The following is a 24,194-nucleotide window of genomic DNA, read 5'->3' as shown; positions in this document are numbered from 1 at the left end:
TACAGAAGTTGCCATGAGTTTGTAAATACCCACTACTTAGCTTGGTTTGCCTGGGGACACAGAAGGTTTAATGGCAAGCACTAAATCAGAACCTGAGTTAAGAGCCTTCAAAAATCTTCCTCTAAAACAGAAAGATCTACTGAGGATTTGAATGCCATCTCAGTAACACCATCAGGAGTAAAAAATTACTGATTTTAACTTTCTAGACTCTGGAAATCAATGTCCTAATCAACCAGCAAACTCGCATTCAAGTTCTGCTTAACTTTTTAACCGGCATGTATTTATTCACCAAAAAGTAAGTCGCAACTGAAAAATAACTGTTTTCAACTGAAGAAATACAAATGCATCAGGATACAAACTGCTCTTGTCACTTACTGTTAGTTCACTGAACATTAATATGATGGTTCTTAATAAATAATTATAGATTACATACATCTCTTGTAACAAAACTATGGACAGCTGCATGAAGACTGAGATTCATCCTCAAATGACCCAATAAGCCTTAGTAATCAAAAACTAAAGGGACTTGGAAACATTTCTCCAAGTACCTGCCTTTTAATAGTTAAGAGACCTTAATGCCATTTGACATCTCGACAAGATCAAAGCTTTCAGCAATATGTTGGATACTTCTGAAACGTGAATACTTCAGAATTTCATTAGGTTAGTCAGCATGAACTGCATTACATATAATCAAAGAGACAGGCATAAGTGCCTCTCTTGACCTGTCTACGTATCCACTGCACATGGCCTTGCAGGTCTTACTGGTACATTACCTTCTTCCATCAATCACAGACAATCTGATTCTCCAGCAGAAGTACTAAATAAATCATCGAGATTAGAGATTATTTCCCTTTCAGATAAAGGCAAGCTGGTGGAAAATTTCTGTAAGTAAGTTTTCCCTTGTCTGCACACCATACATCAAAGCAAGAACTATAACAGAACTGCACAGGACTATACTTGTCTGCACTGAGACCTACAAATGTGACCTGACAACTTGTAGAAACAACATCAGGGCGTGCAATGAAGCATGACCAGACAAGGACTTGCCAGAGGACGAAGAATGTGATGAAGAGACTGGCATGGACAACAACGTCTGATGTACGAAACCTTGCAGGACAAGATAACAATTTCCAAGACTAAGAACATGAAAGTGATTTGTTTAAAACATAATTCCCCATGTCAACAACTGCAGCAAATAGTTAAAGGCTTCTCATTTGTTTTAGTTGCCATGAGATATATCCTACAAAACGTGGTCTCTTACAATCAGCATCTTTTGTAACTGATATAGTCGCTTTCCTACAGAACAGCTGTTTTTCTGCAGAGTGAAGCTAAAACCAGATCTCCAACTAAGTTTCAATAAGGTAAGTGACACTTATTTTTTCCCCAGGAGAGAGTTAAATACTGTCATTTATGAGAACAATTTCTGACTCAACAATAGCAGAAGGAAGGAAATTCTAGAACAATACCTCTCTGGTAGTTTAAGTGTCTCACTGCCACCTTCCAACAAAATGCACACCACCATCCCCAGCACATACTCAGGAGCTATATTAACTATATGTGTACATTAGAATGTCAGTATCAGTACTATCATGATTAATAGCACTTTATTAGTAGTATATAAGCACTACATCATGGAAGAAATAATACATTACAATTCCACTCAAAATCTTAGCAGAAACAGCTTAAAACTGATAATCCTCTGTGTATTTGGGTTAAGTCCTACAAACACACAAACGGGTTGTGCTTAAATTATCGGTTCAGAACACGGAGCCGTGACAGTAAGGTGGCACCCTGCAACTGTAGGGACCCTGCAAGGTCACGGAGATCCTCAGTGAGGAAGCTGACAGAGGCCCTATCACCCTGAGAAGAATTGACAGTGTTGTAACCCACTGCCAATCCAATAGCTCAATAGCAAACACTGGACACTTACTTTCAAGCCAGGCAAGCTGTAGATACCTCACACAGTTCTGACTTCTCCCAGAAGCATATTACTGCTGGTTATCTTCATATTCAAATGGATTAAACCAACTTCATTCGATCAGTAAGTATTTTTCCCTTTTCACTTTTCTTTGGTACAATGAAAACAGGTGACATGAGCAGATTGCTCTTTACACACGTTTGCAAACCACTTACCAGTCCTTTGCAACATCAAAACTCAGCCTTCTCCCTACCTCTTTTTACAGTTGATAAAGAAAAATAAAACTAACATTATAAACTCCAGACCAGAGGCTTTTCCTGCTTTAGCTGCTTAATTCCCTATTAGAGACAATTCATCCCTCACCAAAAATCCTTCTTAGGGCAGCTCATTCTGACATTCCCTCCAGTTGGAATGACTTTCTTTTAAAATCACTGACAAACACCGCAGTGCTGAAATTCATTCCCTATCACCAAAATCAATCTTTCCAATCTGCTGCTGACCCCACATCACAGGTATCCATCTAAAACTGTTTATTTTTCATGTGTGTTTGTGGATGAAAAATGATGAGCACAGAAAGGATTTCATATTCTGCCTTAAACTCAAACTCCACTGGGTAACAAAACATGTTAGCTGACAGAAGTTTCTGCTCACAGGAAATATATTGATATGTGACGACCCATTTTTTAACCTTCAAAGAAAAAGAATAAAACTCTTCCACCAACCTAAATTGTTAGAGTGTCAGGAAGGACGAGAAGGCATTTGGGCTCAACCACTCAGCTAACTACAACTTCTGATGTGTAGCACTGCTTGAACCAAGCCTCAAAATCATGAGTGCTGAGATAGTCTGACTGCAATTCTACACAGTGTAGGTTGGATTTGCCTCTAAACCCATCTCCCTTCACCATGTCAAATTACAAAAGATGCTGTCAATCTGTGAAATACGGCATATTTTCAGACTTCTGATTTCATTAGGCTTATGGCTGCCTTTTCTCTCAAGAATCCAATGGATGCCTCTGTAAGATGAGATTTGAAAATGAAATTATTGCATTCATTAAAAATGTAGGTTTCCCTGCCACAGCATAATTGATAAAACTGACAACGCCAGACATTCTGAGTTTTAAATCTGTCAATATAGAACATTTACTTGAGTGAACATGTCTCTACAATTGCAGACAAATACGCTTCGTGCCTTGAATTTACCAAGGGGAAAGGTATTATATTATTATGATTAAACAATACCGCGTGAGAAGCCAGGTTGCTCTGGCATTTTTAGGTCGTTTCGATTCACTTTAAAAATTTTATAAGGGAGTTAAAAGTCTTGGAAGCCTTTACATCGATATCACTATTACATTCTCATCTACATGGAACAGCAAACTCAAGTCAGTGTTTTTCCCTTTGCTTTCAAAGTTTTTTCAGCTGTTACATATTTACCATAGATACACAAATGCTTCTGGAAACACAGGACTTGTTCTTTTTTTGGGCTAGGACAAATGCAATATTTGAGGTTTAGCCAAGAAAACATTGCTGTTTTAAGAGAGCTTTGCAAATAGCACGTGGATGCTTTTAACACATCACTCTCACAACACTTCTTCATCTAAGTTACCTACTGAGAGGAAGTTTGGGAAGATACATTTCCAGGAAAAAATAAAAATAAAAATCTTAGTTCCTAAGTTTTCTAAGCCTCCAGCTGCAATCAGGAGGAATCTCTGTTCCCATTTTCATACCACAACATGAGACAAAATCTACTGGTTAGCACATCCAGTCCTGTGCAGCCTTCAGAAAGCAGAGCCATCCTACACAAACAGTTCTCTACTGTCATTTAGGAACATTCATGAAGTATGTGACAGGCCACTTTAAAGTTTAAGTTTGCTCATAACTAAAAAACAACCCCTGTCAAGAGAAGATGTTGATGGGCTTAAGTTGTGGACAGCTCACATTCCTCCCTAATAAGACTTATCTATTTGGTAGCTAGAATAATGGTAGTTGGTCATGCCCTTACCCTCATCTGGCTTTTATAATAGAGGCTAAAACATGAAAAATGAACCAAAAAACAAAAGTAAAGATTTATATTTATAAAGATTTATATAGATTTATAAAGATTTATATTTATAAAGATTGGGATTTATTAATTACCAATTAGAAGTGAGTGAAGTGATAACCATTTTACCAGGGACTCCTAGTGCAGCACGCATCTACCAACACCAACAGACAAAATCCAAGTATGCTCTGATGTGAAATAAATGACTGCATATTAATAAACACAACAAACATCCTTAGGTAACAAATAACAGGCCCTAATTGGTAACTATCAAGAAGCTTAGCTACACAGGTAGCAGCTACCATACATGTGTAAAGACAAATCTCTTGAAACTTTGCTTAGAATTCTTTTGGGGAAAAAAATCCCATTTAAAGAAATAGAATTTATTTATATGAGAAAGATATTAATCTTCTAAAACAATCAAATTTCTTTATTTAAGGTATTACAACACCTTACCAGAATCAGAAATGTCTGAAAGCTGCAAATCATTAGGTGAACCAAAAGGAAACAGTCTTCTAAGTGATGAATGTGTTTAACAGCGAAACAGTTTGAAGCCATAAAAAAGCTAAAATACAACTATTTCAGAATCAAATAAAGTTTAACATAATTGCCACGTCAGTCATGGGATCAATATCCAATTTGTTTTGTTATAAATCAGCTTTAGGAAAAATCCTACCCATATGTTCTATAATTCTGTAGTTTACTGCTTCTATCAGATTAACAGATATGTACTGAAATTCAGTTAGATCTCTTAAAAAAAGAAAAAAGGAAGGGAGGGAAGGGAGAGAAGGGAGGGAAGGGAGGGAAGGAAGGGAAGGGAGAAAAAAGCCTATTACTCTTGTAGAAACTAAATGTTTGAGATAACAGACAGTGGATCTAACACCTTTGATGCTCAAGTACCAGAAGCCTCACAAAGACATTTTTAATCAGACTGCTTGGCGTAGACCACGCGTAATGTTCAGCCTGAATAAAACCAAGATGGTGCTTTAAAGCTTCCTGAGACACTCCTTTCAATACAAGTAAGATCTCAAAACTGGCAATACCCACAGCTGCCCCAAACACACACAGAATGTCCACTTTCTTTCAACTTTAATAATGTGAAATCTACTGCAGTTTAAAGAAGCACTTCTGCCTGATAATGGATGGTTTCAACTGAAGCTCAGGGTGATGTTTATCTGTTAAAGATGCAATTCATATAAGAGGTAATAAGAATCACAGAAGACAAAATACCAACCAGCAATGGTCCACAGAGAATCAGTACAGCTCATTAGGGACTAAGGTCTCAGATAAAATTAGAACAGATGATCCAAGGATGAAAATCTCCAAGGTTTAAAATATAGGCATTGCTAATGTTCCTATCTCCACTCTGTACATTGATTTAGACAGGACAAGTTATGTTGATTTAAACAGGACAAATACAAATGGCTGCTGTTAACTATTTGGAAAGCAGGCCCAACATCACCCTCAGTAAATCCTCTGATAAGAGAAAATGAAAGACAGGGGATTACCCAGCTAATGCCCATGGATGAAGTACGGTCAAAGGAGCTTGAGATGGTGGAGGATTAGTGAGATGAGATCTTTCACGCACTTCCCCCAAGCATTAACAGAGTAATATTGGCTCCTTCTCAAATTAAATGTTAGTTCTATGTATGTAAGAGTCAAAGACATTTTACCTTCTGTTCACTGGTCAAAAACTTAAAACAGTATTATGCTCCTGGGAGGTCTAAATAAATTATCTGTGCCCTAGTAAATGAAATAAGAAAAAAAATGCTACAGAAAACATAAGAATAACCACCACTTCTTCCAGGAAAAAATAACTGAAGAATAGAGCTCAGGGTTGCATGGCCATAGGGATGAACCAGAGGAACGTGATTGTCAAGGACCAGGTGCCAGAAAATGTCTTCAGGAAGTCAAGCCCTGAAATTTAGGAATTCAGTTTAGAATCTGGTGTACAAGACTAACGTACAAGCCTTCCCTGGTGCTCCTCATTGTTGTTGGTTTTAACAACACATTTGTATCTTCTGCAAAATGTAAATACCCTTGGGCCCTATTTTAATAATTTCAAATTCGTGTCTTCAGCTCTTTTAAGATTACATCTTCATCCATTGTCTAGAAAAGCAATTTAAGTTCTTGTGGTATTAAGGGTAGAGAGAGTATTTAATAGAAATGCATGTGTGCTTGCCAAGGGGAAGCAAGGATGAGATGCCCTGCCTGCCTGTCAAAGACAAATGTGGAGTCAAGTGTGACAGCAAGGCAGGCAGGGACCTCAATGTCAGCAAGCAGGAAGGAGCAGAGCAGGGCTGCAATGCATCCTGGGTCACTCAGCAGCTCAGCCATCACCAGACAGGTCTGGGGTGATGAGGCATGGCTGAGGTCAAGTCAGGGACCAACCTACCAAGGCAATACAGGGTCAGCAAGGCACATGGCCAAGCGCAGCACTCCATGCCCTAGTGGAGCCAGGGATGGGTCAGAGCTGCAGAGCAGCCCCTGAGGCACAGGGCAGAGGCTGCAGTTGGGGCTGTCCACCACTGTTGGCTTCCCAAGTCTACCTCAAACACCCATGTGCTTCAACTATTACATTAGAAAGCAAGGATTCTGCAACTTAGAGAGTTCTGAAGTACTAAATCACTATTAACTGTCATCTGATTAAAAAAATAGTGCTAACAAAGTCATCTTTTTTAGGATAGGCTCCTTTAAACGAATAACCTTACAATCACCAGCACCCAAAGAACATTACACTGCACACTATTAATTGCTCTCTACCTGGTCTCCAAGAGTCCAAGTCAAGCTGTACATAAAGTACTTAGTCCTACTGGCAGTAATATATCAAGCTAGCGGAAAACACTACAAAGCTATTTACTAGAACTACACGAGAGAATTAAAGAAAGAAAAAAAGAACTAAAAATAATTCCAAGCTGCCTGTGGATTTTTTAACTGGGTTATCAGACCTTGCTTCAGAAAAGCAATCTGCGGCACAGCAGCGTGACAAGCTCAGTTCCAGGCAATCTCAGGCTTTCCCACTCAGACCAGATAAGAGTGAAAGCCATCACAAAGGTGAGAGTTGTGCTAACCCCGGGGCAAGGCTGGCTCCCACTGCTCCAACATCGCCCTGATCCTGACAGAGGCATCCGCGACATCGACAAAGGGCTGAAACTTGAGCTACATGACAGAGAGGCTGAAAATCCCAGAAGCACCCTCAGATTGACCCGATAGATACTGTCACTGCCTCTGAGTAATGACAGCCCTGTCACACGGCCTCGCTCGGGCTGAGCGGCGCAGACGGCAGACAAAACGTGAGTGCCTCAGAAAGGGATGTCAGCTCCCGGCTGGCAGCCAGAGCTCAGGCTGAGCACCGCGCACAGCCAGCGGCTGGCATGCTGAGCGGCACTCCGACGGGAGTCAGGCGGGGCCGAGTTCTGACCGCTGCTCCCCGGGACCCGGGGAGGGGTTGGCTCCGCAGGGAGACGGATCCGCGTCACCGCGGCTGTCAGCGCTAGACAGAGCTCAGGAGCACTGAAGTCACGTCGTGCAAAATCCCCAGTCAACCTTCCCGGGATGAAATCCCGCCGATCAACCGTTCCGTGCCGACGCAGTCCTTTCTCCTCGATACCCACGTTAGAGACAGGTGATTGCGCTTCTCGTAGCACTCCGCATCCTCACAACCACAACAAAAAGCAGCACAAAGTAAGAAAAAGATAGGGACGGACGCAAAGATCACCGTCCGCCGGCTTACAAATACACTCGAGCTAAGCTGTGCTTGGACAGGTGAAAAATATCACCCAAGGCAACGGAAAAGTTAAAAGAAAAAAAAAAGTTTTAAAGTACCCAGAGGTAGACGCGGCGCGCCGTCCTCCGGACCCCGAGTTAAAGTGCCACGCGTGTGTCTGCGCTACTCGATACTGACCCCGACCTTTAGCAGCCCGCTCCCGCCGGGAGCCCCGCACAGCTGCGGGGCGCACCCCACCGTCCCCGCCCCGCGGCACCCGCGGCTCCGATCACGGGCAAAGCAGAAGGACCGACGCCCCGAAGCGGAGCCCGCCCGCCCCGGCCGAGCCCCGGGCACGCACCTGAGCGCTGCCGGACGCGGACGAGGATGTCCCACGCGGCGGTCGCCTCACGGTCCAGGGGCGCCGCCACCGTCACCGCACCGCCGTCCCGATCCACGCGCAGCGGAGACCGCTCTGCGGGCGGGGACGCGAGTTCGAACCACGCGGCGGCGAAGGGCGCGGGCGGCAGCGCGGCCACGAGGGTGCCGGGCCGGGCGTCCTCGGGCACCGCCAGCACCACGGGAGCGGCGGAGGGCGGCGGCGGAGCCCGGCGGCGGCGAAGGGCGCGGGGCGGCGGGAGGCGGCGGGGCTGCGGCAGCACCTCCAGCTCCAGGGGCGCGCTGAGGCGCGGCGGCCGCCCGCGGTCCCGCGCGTAGAGGCGCAGCGAGATGGGCGCGCGCAGGTGCAGCAGGGACCGCACGAGCACCACGCGCCCGCTGCGCGGCACCACGAAGAAGTGCGCGCTGCTCGGGCGGGCGAAGTAGCGCAGCTCCGCGTTGGGCCCCGCGTCCGCGTCCTCGGCGCGCGCGTGCCACACGGCGGAGCGCAGCGCCAGCGTCTCCTCCACGCGGAGCCGCGCGACGCCGCGGGGCGGTGCCCCCACGAAGCGCGGCGCGTTGTCGTTGTCGTCCAGCACGCGGACGGTGAGCGCGGCCAGCTCGGCTGGGGCGGCTCCCTGAGGCGCGCAGCGCTGGCAGCACAAGCCCAGGCGGAGCGCGTAGAGCGGCCGCGCCTCGCGGTCCAGCGGGCGGCGGGTGCGCAGCCAGACGCGGCCCGAGCGGGCGTGCAGAGCCGCCTGGAAGTGCGCGTGGCCCTCGCCCAGCAGCTGCAGGCGCCAGCGGCGGCCCCGCACCTCGGCGCACCACGGCTCGTGCCCCAGCCGGGTCAGCGGGACGCTCAGCCCCTGCACGCGCGTGCCCGCCGGCCGGTTCTCCGCCACCTGCCCGCCGAACGACGGCCTCCTCCTCCGCGGGGCGACGCGGGACGCGGCCAGCGCGCAGCACAGCAGCAGGCAGCCGGCCACCCGCCCGGCTCCGCGGAGCCCCATGCCGGCTCTGGGCCGGCCCGCAGCCGCGCTCGGCCGGGCGGGGCGGGGCCGCGGAGGGGCGGGGAACGGCCCCCGAGGGAGAGGGGCGAGCCCGGCCAACCCCCGCGGGCGGTGCCGAGGGGCGGGCGCTGAGCCGCGGGGCTCTGCCGCACGTCCCGCGCGCGCCGGCGGCCGAACCGGCCGGTGCTTTCCGTGCCCGGAGTCGGTTATCCCGCTGACGCGGCAGCCTCAGCCCCGCCGTGAACCGAGCTCCTCCACCGCCCGCTGCGCGGTGCCGCCCCGCTGTACGCCGCGGGCTCCGCCGGCAGCCGGGAACGCGTCCTGCTGAGCCCTCGGGAACTTTGTATCGCGGCGCAGTCGTGTGATACCGGAGAGCTTCGCGTTCGGGCTCCGGCTGCTCCCAGCGGGTACTGAGCAGCGCGGCCCCGCGGGTGCCCGGCTCCGCGGGTCGCGGCTCAGAGGGACCGACGGTCCCGGTGCGAACGTGGATGTTCTGTACGCTGTCGCTGCTTGTAACAACATTTGTAGCTCTTTTCTCAAATGGGAGCGTAAGTGATAACCCTCTCCCACCGAATTTTGCAACGCGAACCGCAATTATTCAGCAGCACAGCTGCTGCTGTCTAATCGCGGCCGGCCCTTCCTGCTGCTTTCTCACCACGCTTCGCAATGTTTCCCTTGGAACATAGCAATCAAATGGGTGCAAGAAGCACCTTCTGTCACACCGAGCATGGAATCCTTCCTCTAACGCTGGAAAGCTGAGGACATTTTCAGTATCTTTCAGCATTTTATAACAATTACTTTCCAGTTTATTTCAACCACCTGGAAGAGTCTTTCTGCTGTTAAATACTTCGTGTTATATGCACGCGTCAGAAGGTTGGAATAAATGCTTTAATTATAATAATCCACAGGAATGGATAATGAACTTGTCACAGAGCCAGGAGCATCTCCCGAGTAACCCACGGCCAAGTTGGATGAGCCACACACACATGAACATGTGAAATCTGAGGTGTGCTGCAGTCGGACAAGCCAGTAACAAGAGGTTCTCACTGAATAGCACACTCGGGACATTGCTTCCCCTGGCTGGTGCCTCATCACTTACTGAGTTAATTACATTATTAATAATCTTAGTAAACAGCTCAAAGAGCTTTAAAAGAAAGCTCTTATTGAAAAAAAAAAAAAAAAGTTTTCATATGATAGCTTTTCTATTAATGAGAATTTTGGTTTATGTGACTGAAGTAGGCAAGTTTCTCAGTGTTATGCCTGCAGGACTGCTCAGATACGTGGCCTCCCAGGTTCTGCAGTTCTGGACAGCACATCACACACTGCTGCCCTATGGCTGTGGGCTCAAGGCCCCAGGAGCTGCCAGGGTCAGCAGCTCTGACAGCCACATGTGGACTGGCCAAGACCAGTGCAACTCCTTCACAGAGACCTCCAAGATCTGAGAGGGCCTGGCTCTCAAACGGTACTAAGAACAATTTTCAATATCGTTATTAAACATAAAGAGTAATTATCATAAGAATAATATTTTGATTCCACGACTGCTACTTCATTATCTGACTTTTTTTGCACATGTACTCCACATAAATTGCTGCTTCCATTTCTACAGTCTTGGCTTCTTTAAGAACGAGTCACCCTCAGGCATTATCAAAGAAGGGAAATCTGTCCTTCTGTATCTCTAGGAGTATAAAATACACATTTCTCATTACTCTGAGATACTCTGCATTGAGTTTTGTTCTGAGAAGAAAATGGACAAACAAAAAGGAGCATGCTGTTTTTATCCCAGTCTCACCTTTCCCATGTCTCCTGATCTTTCTCTGTAGCATTCTGTTTGGTCTGGCTTCCATTTGCTTCTCCTCCTCCTCTTTCTTTTAATCTCTGTTTATGAAACAGCAGCTTGTAGCAGTAATGGAAAGTGAGTTACGATGTGTTGACTGAAACCAGTGCCCTTCGCATGCATCTTCTATTCCACAGGCTCTTAATTAAATGAATAATCAAAACCAATATTGTTTCATACCAATGGAAGTAGATTTGCTTCCATAGCTGGAGAAAAAAAAATAAATATTTGGAATGAAACAAACACTTCCACTAACAATGAAAGAAGAACGCCAGTCTAGTTCAGTGCTTGCATCTGTGTACTTTCCAAAACATAGCAGGAACTGCCAGCATCTTAGCTTTGTTAGTAAAGAAAGTGAATGTGCTGATAATGCAGAGTTTCAGCTGCTTCATGTGGGCACAAATACATTACCCAGAAAGTGGAGGAACAGTCTGAGGTACTGACCTCTGGCCAAAAAAACAACAAAAAAACAAAACAAAACAAAACAAAACAAAACAAAAAAAAACCACAACAGGGGTCATGCTTTAAAGCTCATGGAAAAAAAGAAGGGAAAAAAAATCTGATGTGTAAAGCATAGAAACATCAGAGCATAACGAGCAATAAAAATGGCATGAATGGCTTCAGCTATGTCAGAGTAACTACTGGCACTTCTGTAGTGGATCAAATTCATGAGTGACAATCCTAAATCAGGTGTGTATTCTATATATAAAATAGATATTCCACATATTATATGTATACATACACACACACACAGGATTTTCCCGTGCTGAAAGCCAGGCATGAACTCAGTCACTTCACAGATGTTGGACTGAGCCCTCCTTCAGCTCCTGCAGAATCCCCTGGGATGCACCCTGACCTTCCAGGCTTCAGTATCAGACAACCACAGATATAACAAAAGGTTTGCATGCGATCTGCAGCTTCGATGGAGTTTATTCATGTGTGCCATTCTGTTACACGGTGTCATTTTTAAAGATGCCTGCAAAGTCAGTGCCATCATCACTGAAAGAAATATTATTTAATACCTCATGAAAAATAAAATAATAACAATAAATAACGGCTTTTCCTGGGCCCCCCTAGTGCCTGAAATCAAGGCTCAAAGGACTTGGGAAGGAACTGCTCTTCAAAATTTTTACGTCTTGGAAATAGTACTGACAACTTTTCCTGTCACTCATTCTGGATCAGCGCTGTACGAGTAGTTCTCTGCTCCTCGCCACCCAGCTGATGATGCTGAGCGCCTTTCACGGCTGACAAACGCATTCTGCACAGAATCCCCATCCGAAATACTCCGTTTCTCCGGTCATTACAAACAGCGTCGGCCCCCGGGCCCCGCGCAGCGCTGCGCAGCTGTTCCGTGGAGCTCGGGTGTCCTCTGCTGGCAGCGCGGGGTAAGGCCGCCGCGCGCAGTGCCGCTCTCCCGGCTCCCGCAGCCGCGCGATGACGCGCGCAGTTCCCGCCCCGCGGCGCCGGCGCACGGGGGACCGCCCGGTAGCCATGGCGGACGAGGAGCTGGCCGCGCTCCGGCAGCAGCGCCTGGCCGAGCTGCAGGCCAAGCACGGGGTAAGGCGCGGGGCCGCCGCGCGGAGAGGGCGGCGGGGAGCGGGGCGGCGGCGGCCCGGGGCTGCTGCAGGTTCAGCTTCAGTCCTCAGTGGGTCGCTCTCGTGGGTTCAGCGCCTTTGTACGTTTCCCGGGCCCTGGGAAACGTCCGCGCCCCCGCCGCAGCGGGCAGGCCTCGCGGTGCCCGCAGCCGGAGCGACCCGCGGGCACAGCCGGGCGGCTGCTCGGGGACGGCCCGGCACAGCCGCGGACGATCCGGCCCCGGGGCGGTTTGGCTCGCGTTGATCTCTGCTGAAATAGTTAAGAGTTTTCTCGTCCCTTTTTGGATGATCGCAGCGTTTTGTTCTCATCTCGTTCTTTAGGATACGTCTGCTGATCCATCGCAACAGGAGGCGAAGCAGAGGTAACCACGGGCGCCGCTGACTTCCAGCAGCACCTCGTCTGATCGTTTTGAGCCCCTGCTTTTTTAATATTAAGTTCCTCTGCTATACCCACCTGAGTTTTATGTGTTGGAAGAAACCACCAACAAAGAAATTGAAATGTGAAAGATTTAAGTGCAAGGGGGAAAACAAGGCAGTTCTGTACTTCCCAAAGTAGGAAACAGAAAAAAATAACTGTAGGCTTTGGAAAGAAGTGGAGGTGAGAGCTTAGGGCTTGTATTAACTGAAACACACAAACTAGAATTCCCACGATATGAAGACTTACTGAAAACAGCTATGTACATCACGAGGCAACTTCCACTTGTCTGGACTTCTCGATACCCAATCAAACAAACACTGCTTTTGGAGCTAAATGGAACTGATCACAGAATCTTTACAGCAGATAGCATGGTTTTATCTGTCTGGCAAGATGTATTGAATAAATAAATGCAGTAAGGGAACTCTGTCTTGATTTCTTGCAGGATGTCAGCCAATGTAGTAACCTTATTGTTGATGTGCACAGCTCCCCATGGCAGAAAATGCTGTAGAAGTAAATCATATAAATACAGGGTTCTGCTCTGTTTTATGAATGGAAAGTCTTCTGTCAACTTTCTTGCTCTGTGCACTTTATTTCAGGTTCTTGAAATCACCCTTCTAATGTATGTCTTATTTTCATTACAGGGAAGCAGAGATAAGAAATACAATTTTAGCTCAGGTTCTTGACCAAGCAGCTCGTGCCAGATGTAAGTATATCCAAGAAACTTTAAAGTATTTTCACCTGCTGTGCTCCAGTCCTGCTCAAATCGAGAATGTGCATAACTGTACAGAGGCCAGAATGGAAAAAAATTGTTGAGAAAACTAGTTCAGCTTCTCAGCTGGTGATACCAGTGAGGGGAGTGGTCAGCTGACACCTGAATGATGTCAATCCACTTCTTCCTTGAATTAATACTAGGAACTGTAGTGAGTCAAAATTAGTTAATCTAATAAAAATCAAATATATAAAAGTAAGAAATAAAGCTTATTCATCTCTCTTTGTCAAAATCCCCTCTTCAATTCCTAAGAACTTCAGTATCTAAAAAGTGACAGTGAAAATATTCAAGTGTGTTCTAAAACAAGCTGAACAGAGCCCATTTTTATTGCAGTAAGCAATCTGGCACTTGTGAAACCAGACAAAGCAAAAGCAGTAGAGAATTATCTTATACAGATGGCAAGATTTGGACAGCTACCTGGAAAGGTGAGTTATGTCTTGCTTTTTTTTTTTTTTTTTTCCAAAATTTCTTTCACATATTCATTTTCAAACCTAGTTCCTCAAAAATACTTAAGTTTTTCAATATCCATAGAATTAAAAAACTGAAAATGGCACTTAGGAACACTTCTAACTACTGTGGTATAATTCATCAGTCAAACATCTTGTACAAGGGAAAGTGCAATTCATTTGTTTGATACTAAGGGTCTCTCTCAGAATGCGACTGTGACTTCTTTCCTAGATATCAGAACAAGGTTTGATAGAGATACTTGAAAAAGTGAGTCAGCAAACAGAAAAGAAAACAACAGTAAAGGTAAGTTTCATTTCCAGAATATAGTTTATTATATATATTGTATATAATTTAAAAATAATATGTTATATAGTTATAAACTTGAGCAGAAAACTGCACGTAGTGTGCTGTTTCAGTTCAGCACAGAACTATGTGTTTACTTCTCTTACCCACGCTGATAATAAGTATTGGGTTATATCCTTATGAATAGTCTTAATTTGCAGATATTGGCACTGCAGTATCAGTGTTCTGTTGTGAGACAGACCCTCTGCTTTTGTTCTGTGCCATCCCGCCAGGTGGAGATTGGAAGGTTGTGATGGGGTGAAACTTCTGCTCCCCAGTATTAGATTGTCAAGTGGGTGGAGTTTGAAAGACTTCTGTGCTGCTCTTACTGACCCTTGTATTTTCACTTCATATATTTTATTTTAGTTCAACAGAAGGAAAGTTCTGGATTCTGATGAAGAGGATGATTATTAAATGCTGCTCTAAGACTGTCAAATAAATGGCGCTGACAAAGGCAACAGTTATCAAGCAGAATGCAAAATCTGAAAATGTTTACGTTTCTTTACTTTTTTTTTAATATATAAATATGTATAAAGGCCAACAAATGAACTTGTCTTGTAAAATACACCTGAGAAGGGGATTTTATAACTTAAATTTTTGTAGTATAAGCAGCCTGAGCAGTGTGGAGTTCTCCACTGGCTGAGTAGCATGAACATTGTTGCCCCTTACTCAGTGTGTAAGCTATGCTTTCAGCATCCACACACCTTTAACTTGCTGCTATTGGAGATACAGTAACACGAGAACTTAAGTGCAAAGGTGGGAATAGCCACTCCTGCAGGAGTTACCTCCAGAGTCTAAGTCACAAAAGTGTTAGAAGCAAGATTTCCCAAGCCCCTGAAGGAAACCTCTCCAGCAACTCCCTCAACTCTACACTGGAAATGTATAAATCAAAGTTAAGGCATCAGAGTACTCATTATTTGTGTTTGGAGTGAGGGCAGTCTCTTTTAAGAAGAAATTGTTACCATCATACAATTGAAGTGTTCCCCTACAAAATGATCAAGCTGTCCCAAAAAAAGCAAGTTAAAATTAACAGTGTAATTGTAATACAGCACTGATCAGACATTTGGTATCGTACATTCTTGAAGCTACCCCCATTTTTATCAGATGGATGGAGTGTTTCTTAAAAAAAACCAAAACAACAGTTTTCCTAAATTTCTGCTACTCCTGCATGCATAAAATAAAGCCTGTGCTGTACCTTTATTCACAAAATGTTGTGCTGACAAACACTGTACAACCACAAAACCCTTTTCTGACATCATTTAATATGAACATGTATGATCTCAACTGCAGTGTCTTTTGGAACAGAATAAAACTGTTTAAACTGAGCACTAGTAGGTGTGTTATTCTTGTGCAGATGTAGTTAAAAACATGACTTCAGCATGTCTGCACTACAGACTGTTGGGAAGAACTTCCACAAATATTCCCTTCAAATCTCATTTTAGACTTTGAGCCTCATGTCTTACAGTATTAATTTTTTTTTGTTTTATGGTTTTGGGAAATTTTGTATTTCATTCAAGGGGAAAAAAGTTTTTCAGAGGCAAGCACTAGTGTGTTTGCCAGTTCCTGTATAGTACAGCTAGAGTGCTTTTCCTAAACAGCTCATCTCCTCATACTGGTACAATTTCAGTTGTGCTTCATGGTCTCAGTGGCACCTGGTACTACCCACAGATGTAACAGCAGCAAGTAGACATGCAAATATACAGCACTTCAGAGCATCACTGTTGCTGCTGTGCCAGTTTATGATAATAGAACTGTTGGAGTTGGAAGGGACTTTTAAAGGTCATCTAGAACATCTCCCCTGATGACCAGAACTGCCAAGTTCACTCAGGTAGTGCAGGAGTATCCCTGCACAGCAAAGAGATGTGTATTTGTCTAATGAAACAGACTCAACTTTAAGAGTAAAATGAACCAAATAATTACATGGTCATTTGCATCAAGATGTTGCAGCAGTTTCATTGCTTCCATAGAACACAATGGAACGCTTCATGCTTCAAATACAACAATATTCAATCATTTGTTTTCCATAACCTATTGTAGCCAAAATTAGTTTTTTAATAGAAAACAAAACTAAATTCAGAGTTCATATCCTCTGCTACTTATTTCTAACGCTTCTCAAAGGTACTTAAATTATATCTTGCTTCCAGAGCTACTCAACACTATGAAATATTCCATACTTACACACTGTAGCTTTGTATCACCAATATCAGAAAACTATTGAGCTGATTTTTCTCATTCAGATTGTCAAGAAATCTTAACATAATTTAGATAAAACGCATACTATAATTAAGACACGAGCTATACTTTCAGTATGCATTTTGGAAATGAGATCTATAAAATGTTACTTCTATAACTTTACAATGAATCTCTAGATATTTCAAAAACATCACAGGCAAGGATAAGCTACGTGCTTTAGGACAACTTCATAGTGTTGCAGGAAGAAGAAAGACTAGTTCATCAGTTCATCTCTGTCCTCTTTTGGCTTGCTGTAGTTAACATCAATCCCACTTTTTTAAATTATTTTTTAAGGAGAAGGAACTGATGAGTGAAAATGTTCAGTTTCATAAATAATTCTGTGTTTAACACATGTATGCCTGAACACCAAAACCACACAACGTAATAATACCAATCTATGAGCACATGGCAGAAAGGGAAGGATCCAACAGATCCTCTCAATTTACACACAGAATCAAGGTGAACTCTTCAAATGCCTACAAAAACAAAAGGAAGTAAATCTACAAAAGGACGCAATGCTTTAAATAAGCACTCAAAGAAAACAGCATTTTCAAGAATTACTTTACTGTTTTTTCTTTCCGTCTTTTGGCACAAATCCAAGGCACATTAGAAAAATCAGATAAACTCATAAATTATTAGAAAAATAAACACAAGGTCCTCAACTCCAAATGTCCACACGTGCACTTGCTGCATATTTTACCTCTTAGATTTAGAAGTTACTTGAAAAAATCACCACTACATCCTCCAGCTTTGTACTTTGCCAGGCAGTTCACTAATATTGCAATTAAAAGAAATAGCATTATTCATAAAAATATTTTATTAAATAAAATGAAAGCTGGATATGATGAGCCAAGAATAAAAAAATACTGCACTTAGAAAGCTAGCTTGTGCTATATACATATTTTCCTACCATAACCAAAATGGTAGAAAACAAAGTCCAAATCTAAGCAGTTACTTGTGAGCTTTTGAGTCTTCAGTGGTCACCTGGAAATGACCTATTCCTACAAAAGTCATCTGACATGAGAGGTACCTTATAGAAATGGAAGTTCACTTCCTTAAATAACAGTCTGGGTTCAGGCTCTTAAGCAATGGTTTTGTCTGCAGTTTTTGTCGCCCAGGTTCAGAATCATGAACATATGTGCATTTTTTTTTATTTTTTTTAATGGCTAGCTTTACAGGGAGGAAAAAAACCAAACCTTAAAACAATTTTATATGTCCTTCTGCACTCTTGCTTCTGCATATTTTTTCATTAGGCTGAACACTGAGTTGACAGTTTAGCCTAGCAAGGGTTCTCTACCTTTCCCCGCTGTCTTGGCTCTTAAAAAGAACTTGATGTTGCAGATCCAACACAGGGGAGCATTGTAAAGAAATTAGCAAAGATTAGTTCCCTTTATAATAATAGTGTCTATATACGTCTAACACAGTGTCACAGATGTTATGGACTACTGTTTCACTCAGCTACTGAAATATACAGAAATATATACTCTAACTGTTTGCAATATTACAATAAAAATAGACATTTCAATTGCCTCTGTCAATAAATAGCTTGTTATCCAATATATCTTTATATATATAAATATATATATATTTATATATATTTATCCATTTAGTGGTAAAAACTGAAAATGCAAAAAATATTCAAAGACTTTAAAAACAAAGTGGATGGCTGAAAAATACCATACAGGGTTTGGTCTGGTTTTTTGTCACATATAATTTTTTAGTAAATGCTAAGTAGAACAGGAAGGTAACTTTACTGCCTACATGTCAGTACTTCCCTGTTTGCTGAGATCAGGAACGACCTGGCTCTGTAGCTACCTCCAATGCAGACAGGGGATTCAGTCTTCACAAGTTCTAGGAACATCCTGTTCCCACTGAAGAGTCATCCCTGTATTCTCTTCTGAAGGCATAGCTTGCAAGTGTCACTGAACTCTTTGATATGCAGCAAAGGGATACTGAAATCATCACCACCTAGTTCCTCAGCTTTTGACATCAAATTTGCACTTCTTTGTCAGTGCTTGGAAAGCAAGTCCTCACAGCAATCTGTTGATTGTGAAATACTTGGACTTCCAGGGTTGGATAAACTATCACCACTGAGACACTCTGCTGAAAGCGGTACGTTAACGGTGTGTCTCCGGAGCATTAATTTACTCCTGCAAGGAGTTTCTATCATGTCATCGTGTTTCACAAAGTCGCCACTGCATCCTGCATCAATAACCTTAGCTTTGCTCTGGTCCAGTGCTTCAACAGATTTTAACTTGGTTTTATCAAAGCTTTTAATAGCTACCTGCGGGGAGAGAAAAATGGCACATTAAAAGCATGGTCTGGTTTCTTCACCACATGAAAAAATGAAAAATGAAATAGTTTCTTGAATATAATTATCACATTAATGTTACAATGTTCTTGACACTGAGACTGCAGTCAAGAATTAGAAATAGTGCACTTTGTAGCACGGTTACCATCTTCAGTCTAAATATTTGAAAACAAGAAGAGGCCAACTTGCCACAGTACACACATCAATGAGTACCAGGACTGAAAAGACAATCAAGGCATTCTAAAACTTATTTTCCAATATGATCTTATCTCTTTTGTAATGCAGGTCTTACAACTGTTACTGTAACACTCACTTCTCTTACCACTAAGAAATGTGAAGGCAGTTACAGAGACAGGCTCAACTAGGCACTACAGAATTACATCCAAAAGCCAAACTGTTCCCAGATCTGCCAGGGGAGAGACCCTGTATTCCTTCTTCAAGACTCTTTTTCAGCCACTCCAGCTACTCTCATCTTCCATTTCTGTATCTGCCCCTGACTTTTCTTTTACAAAGGGGGTACCTCTTCTTGATCACTGCCCACTTTGCAAATTTAGCTTTAAAAATTAGAAATATATATTTAAAAATAAGAGAGGCCAAGCATGCTCATGATAGATTATCCGTGCAAATAATTAAAGACAGAAAATAATTATAATACCTTTTTGCTGAAGTAATGGCCAAAAATTGAAAACGTTTCAGAAAGAGATTATGACCTGTAAATTTACAGAGCTGTGACAGTCAAACATGGTGAATGTGCTATATATCATTGCCATGTATCAGGGTTTTTTTTTTTTTTTGTCACATGGTGTATTTTCATGACATGCTGCCTTAGGTGATCCACAACTATAAAATCCAAATCCCACATTTCATTAGTGGAATATTATCATTAATGCTAGAAAGAATTAATAACATATTACAGTTTTATGGCATTAATTTGGCATTCTCAATTTGCAAAGATTAAATCTAATAAGAGATCCATGAAATAGAAGAGCATTTCATTTTATAGATGAAGATGAGAGGCAGAGACTGCATTTCAGACTCTACATCAATCTAATAATAGACAGCTACTGAACCAACCTTGTTGAAAACTGCCTTCTTTTGAATAGGTTTGTCTTCCTCCTGACTTAGTATGCCAGAAAGGCTCAGCGAGATTTCCAGTAAGTCACAGCCAGTGCAAAGAAGGAAGAGGGAATGAATGCTCTGGGGGTAGGGCAGCATCCAGCAGTTATACTGACTTAGGTTCCACAGTAAGCCCAACCACTGATGAACTGACCACACCACATAGCTGTGATACAGCCGACAATGCAACATCCATTTTGCTATCCCCCTTGAGAAAAGTCTCTACCTGGAAACAGATTTATCAATTTACTGACAAAATTCTCTCTTGTAAATATTGCCTCTGCTCAGCAACATCTACTCTCACAATATGCACTTTTTCAAGCACATCCTAGATTTTGTTGGACAAGCAACAGAAAAGACAAAGAAATCAAACCTGCAAGAAGAGGTTTAAGAGATTTAGAAGAAAGCATGAGAAGTTTAAGAGATGGTACAGAAGTACAATCAAGTCTGGACAAGGATGGAACATTAGCAATTTAGCAAGCACATCAAAACCTGGGGAATTTGCTGAACACCACTAGTAAACTCCTCTTACATGTATGTATATTAATAGCAGATATATATTATATGAGTAATGTGTTTCCTCTTACCTGGTGCAAGGACTGACAGTCAAAACTGGGGACACTTTTATCTCTTGTTATTGTTCTCCGTAAATGTTTTGCTCTAAAATATATTTTAAAGAAATTAAATTTAACTTCATAAAGAAACATCTGTTTAGTCTTTCCACAAGTCTTGATGATGGAAAACCCACTAGGTGGCACTATCTCAGCACACAAAGGCAACTATCTGACTATACCTTTTTCCACAAAGGGACAGTCTGCTACTAATCCCTATATTTTAGAATCATAGAATCCTTTGAGCTGGACCTCTGAGGGCCATCTGGTCCATCTCCCCTACAATGAATATGGACACCACAGATGGAATAGGTTGCCCAGGGCCTTCTCCAGCCTCACCTTGAAAGTCTCCAGGAATGGAGCATCATTTTATCACGGAATATACACTGAAATTTGGAAGATCATAGCCAAAACCCAATCTCCGAGTGAAGCTCTAAGGTATTTTTAAAACAGCCTGGCTCAGAAATTGCTGATTTATGGCATAACAAGTGTCAGTGTGAAAACTATCGTCAATACGTTTGCCAGTACTCCTTCAGAGGCCAGCTTTTCCCCTTCCTGCTCCACATCACATCACTGCTGTTCACCACCACCAGGTATGCCTAGAACATCTATCTCGTGCTATTAACGTGCTTGGCTCTGTGGATTAACATCTACTGTGAAATTAGTCATATCTGATGTGCAACAACACATGGCCCACTTTGGGGCTTTATAGTTACGCGTTTTGTTTGCTTATGGGCAACAAATGTACTTCCAAGAAAGCTTCTATGCTTACTTGTTAAATCTGTTAATTGATTGGACGAGTTGATGTTGTCTGCTTATGGGATCATCGGCTTTCTCACATGGCTCAGAATTCACTAAGGGTTTAAAAGAACAGGCAGCTAAAAGTGCAGCTTAGTCACAATGAAGAATTAAAACAAAAGTTCTCAATGAGAAGTGTTATCTACTGACAGACGATTTAAATAAACTTCTTCCTTAACTCTACTCAGTTAAGTCTTATGCCAGTCTTTTAAAAACTATTCCCGTTATATTTGAAAGGACTGTATCAGTCTCTGGCATCAACATATGGTGATAAATTTTGTTTTAGCAAAATATTTTCATTCTTTCCTCAGGAAGCAGATGAGGTATTTTGAGAAGTCTAACTAAAACTCATGGATGCTGAAATGGGCACTTCTGCCCCTCCTCTTCCCTCCATACTGGCCATCAGCCTCACTGCCTTCTTTCCACAGCAGGCCCTTTGCTATGCTGAATCGTGGAGTTCAGCACAAAATTTGTTACTTGTTACATCCCTTCTTCTCTGTTTCTGAACTGTATCAGCTGGGAAATCACCTGAAAAACTTCTGAGCCAGCATAAGGAAAGGACAATGTGAAGCAGAGGGAGGGAGAGATGAGGTGATGACAGGCCAGGAAGTAACACCATTTCTTTTAAGTGGTAATAAGCTGCTACATCAGCTCAGCTGTACTGTCAAACTGTACCATGTGTCTCAGTGTATTTTCTTATACTGTACTAAATGCTGCCATTTGCAGAAAGGCATTGTTTTGCAAATCTTGCTTGCTGGTCTAGAAAATTGTTTCTGTAGCTTTGATTTCTGTCCCATAATCTGAGAGACAGTAACTCACTGATGTATCGTTGCCTAATCAGTTTTAGGGCAATGTCAATGACAAGCAGAGGTGATTTAATCCCTTTTTCCTTGCACTGAAATGGACTGAAAAGTATTGCATGGTTAACGATATCATCTCAAACATGCTATGTTTTTTAACATGAAATGCTTTAGTATTTCCTGCTATCCACCAAAAAAGTGAAAACTCAGTTTGTGGAAGATGTCACATAGGTGTAAATTGTAAGTCTGCTGAATTCAGTTATATTATTCTAATTGTTACCTGTAATAAATATAAAAAACAGCTGGCTAGTCTTTAATTATATATAAATAATATTGTGATACATTAATTCCTCAATCTCTTTTTATTCATACCAGTGGAAATAGGACATGTACCTTTTTTTCTTATCTTGATAGTAGCATGATGCTCACATTCTCTTTCTCCCTCTGCTGATGTAGGTACACAGCTTGCTGCTGTTTCCAGCAACTTAATGATATTTGAATTCTTAATTTTAGAAGTTTTCATCAGTGTTCAAATAAAAATAAGGAAAGAAAAGTAGTTTTAGAATTACAGTCCTTGCAGGTGTGTCAGCTGCCACATGCACAGAAATACCTCTTTATATACTTCATATCAGCTTCATATCAGCTTGACTCTAGACAAAGCCCATGTTCCATAAGGTGCAATATACCAGAATGCTTTTTGTAGTCTTTGTCTACTATTCCTAATTATACCACTGATGGTAAGCTCATTTATGATTGTTAATGTGTTAATGTACTGAAATTGATGCAGTACAGAATTTTGTGGCCATTACGCTAAACATCAGAAGCTATTGAAGTACAGTAAGATAGGAACCATGCATCAAATAATTTCAAGAATATTTCCTTATAATGGAGTATTAATAAAACAAAAGAGTTGATGATGATAAGATAATAGATATAAAAAAGCACAAGGGGCAAAACATGGTGGGTAAAACAGGATTGCTAGCAGGGTAAATGATTAGGACAGGATGTTTGTTTTCCTACAGTCAGCATTTCTTCTGCTCTCTCTGCCACTATTAGAATTGATTTTTGTGCCCTTTTCATACACGCATGTGCTTTCACTCTTCCTTGGCTCATCCTTTTTGTCTAGGATTTTTATTTTAGAAGCACTCCAGTTTTCACATACACAAGTCATAGTACAATAAACAGGCACCTTAGTCTTTATATCACATAAAACTTTTGGTCAACGAAGGGCTGCAAATGCTGCAATGACAGTTCTATTTGTTTTACACTACGCCTATGGAACTTCAGAAAATCCAGTGCTGGAAGCAAACTTCGTGCACTCACCGGCTCAGCACTGTCTGCAGGGGTGCAGTTCCTTTCATTCCGTATGTGTGTCATCGCACCATTCTGAAGCAGCAAGTCTACCAGGGCTTCATTCTTCCCTATCACGGCCTCGTGCAGTGCTGTATTTCCTTTGGCATTAGAAAGGTTAACAGAAGCTCCATGCTGGACAGCAAAATAAAATCAGAGTTATAAAGAAGCAGCAGCATAAAACCGAGATAGCACATTATTGTTGTGCTTTTCTCCCCTTTCATTTTCTATGTAGCACGAGAACAAAGCAACAGCAGCTTTGTGGCTGTATACAAAAACAGAATACATATGCTAGCAATCACCAGTTCAACAATAAGCCACCTGGCCATATTATTTCCTACTCTCTCATAGCCACAGTTTCATGGAGAAACTCATTTCATTTTTTGTATCTATCTACTATGTAGGCCAAGTTTAAAAGAGACTTAAACAAAAACAACACAAAATGCTAAAAAAATACAACATTTGATACGATCTCAAGCAAGAAAATCTACCATCTGTCACAGAGAAGTTCCATAAAAGCA

The 24,194-nt window shown here is 42.6% G+C and overlaps 3 protein-coding genes across 4 annotated transcripts in view; 1 reads left to right on the top strand and 2 right to left on the bottom strand.

Moving 5' to 3' along the window:
- The window catches only part of LOC136046585 (neural-cadherin-like), a 46,977-nt gene extending 37,927 nt beyond the window's left edge, over positions 1–9,050 (bottom strand). Inside the window, exon 1 of the mRNA XM_065733191.1 lies at positions 8,024–9,050. Within this exon, the coding sequence (XP_065589263.1) occupies positions 8,024–9,050 (1,027 nt within the window). The remainder of the gene's footprint in view (positions 1–8,023) is intronic.
- Positions 9,051–12,358: 3,308 nt separating this feature from the next.
- PDCD5 (programmed cell death 5) lies at positions 12,359–15,780 on the top strand. The gene is made up of 6 exons (XM_065733193.1): positions 12,359–12,441; positions 12,801–12,841; positions 13,539–13,600; positions 14,000–14,091; positions 14,345–14,416; positions 14,822–15,780. Exons 1-6 carry the CDS (start codon positions 12,376–12,378, stop codon positions 14,867–14,869), a joined length of 381 nt encoding a protein of 126 aa, XP_065589265.1. The 5' UTR covers positions 12,359–12,375; the 3' UTR covers positions 14,870–15,780.
- Positions 15,781–17,217: 1,437 nt separating this feature from the next.
- Positions 17,218–24,194, bottom strand: part of ANKRD27 (ankyrin repeat domain 27) — a 41,233-nt gene continuing 34,256 nt past the window's right edge. The window contains exons 25-29 of one of the 2 annotated variants that reach the window (XM_065733186.1): positions 23,647–23,808; positions 22,717–22,825; positions 21,498–21,579; positions 20,702–20,774; positions 17,218–18,971 (exon numbers count right to left, since the gene is read on the bottom strand). In XM_065733186.1, the coding sequence (XP_065589258.1) occupies positions 18,696–18,971; positions 20,702–20,774; positions 21,498–21,579; positions 22,717–22,825; positions 23,647–23,808 (702 nt within the window). In that variant the 3' untranslated portion in view covers positions 17,218–18,695. The remainder of the gene's footprint in view (positions 18,972–20,701; positions 20,775–21,497; positions 21,580–22,716; positions 22,826–23,646; positions 23,809–24,194) is intronic. The other variant, XM_065733187.1, reaches the window with a different exon arrangement.

Source organism: Cyrtonyx montezumae, unplaced genomic scaffold (assembly GCF_038088225.1).
Source record: "Cyrtonyx montezumae isolate F1298 unplaced genomic scaffold, pur_monq_1.0 scaffold_17, whole genome shotgun sequence".
Taxonomy (NCBI): Eukaryota; Metazoa; Chordata; class Aves; order Galliformes; family Odontophoridae; genus Cyrtonyx; species Cyrtonyx montezumae.
This window is presented reverse-complemented; position numbering and strand designations above follow the sequence as displayed.

Excerpts from the sequence above, each read along its gene's own strand:
- PDCD5 (XM_065733193.1), top strand. The coding sequence starts at position 12,376 with ATGGCGGACGAGGAGCTGGCCGCGCTCCGGCAGCAGCGCCTGGCCGAG. Across the intron at positions 12,842-13,538 it reads CAACAGGAGGCGAAGCAGAG|GGAAGCAGAGATAAGAAATA; the intron begins GTAACCACGGGC and ends TTTTCATTACAG. Across the intron at positions 14,092-14,344 it reads TTGGACAGCTACCTGGAAAG|ATATCAGAACAAGGTTTGAT; the intron begins GTGAGTTATGTC and ends CTTCTTTCCTAG.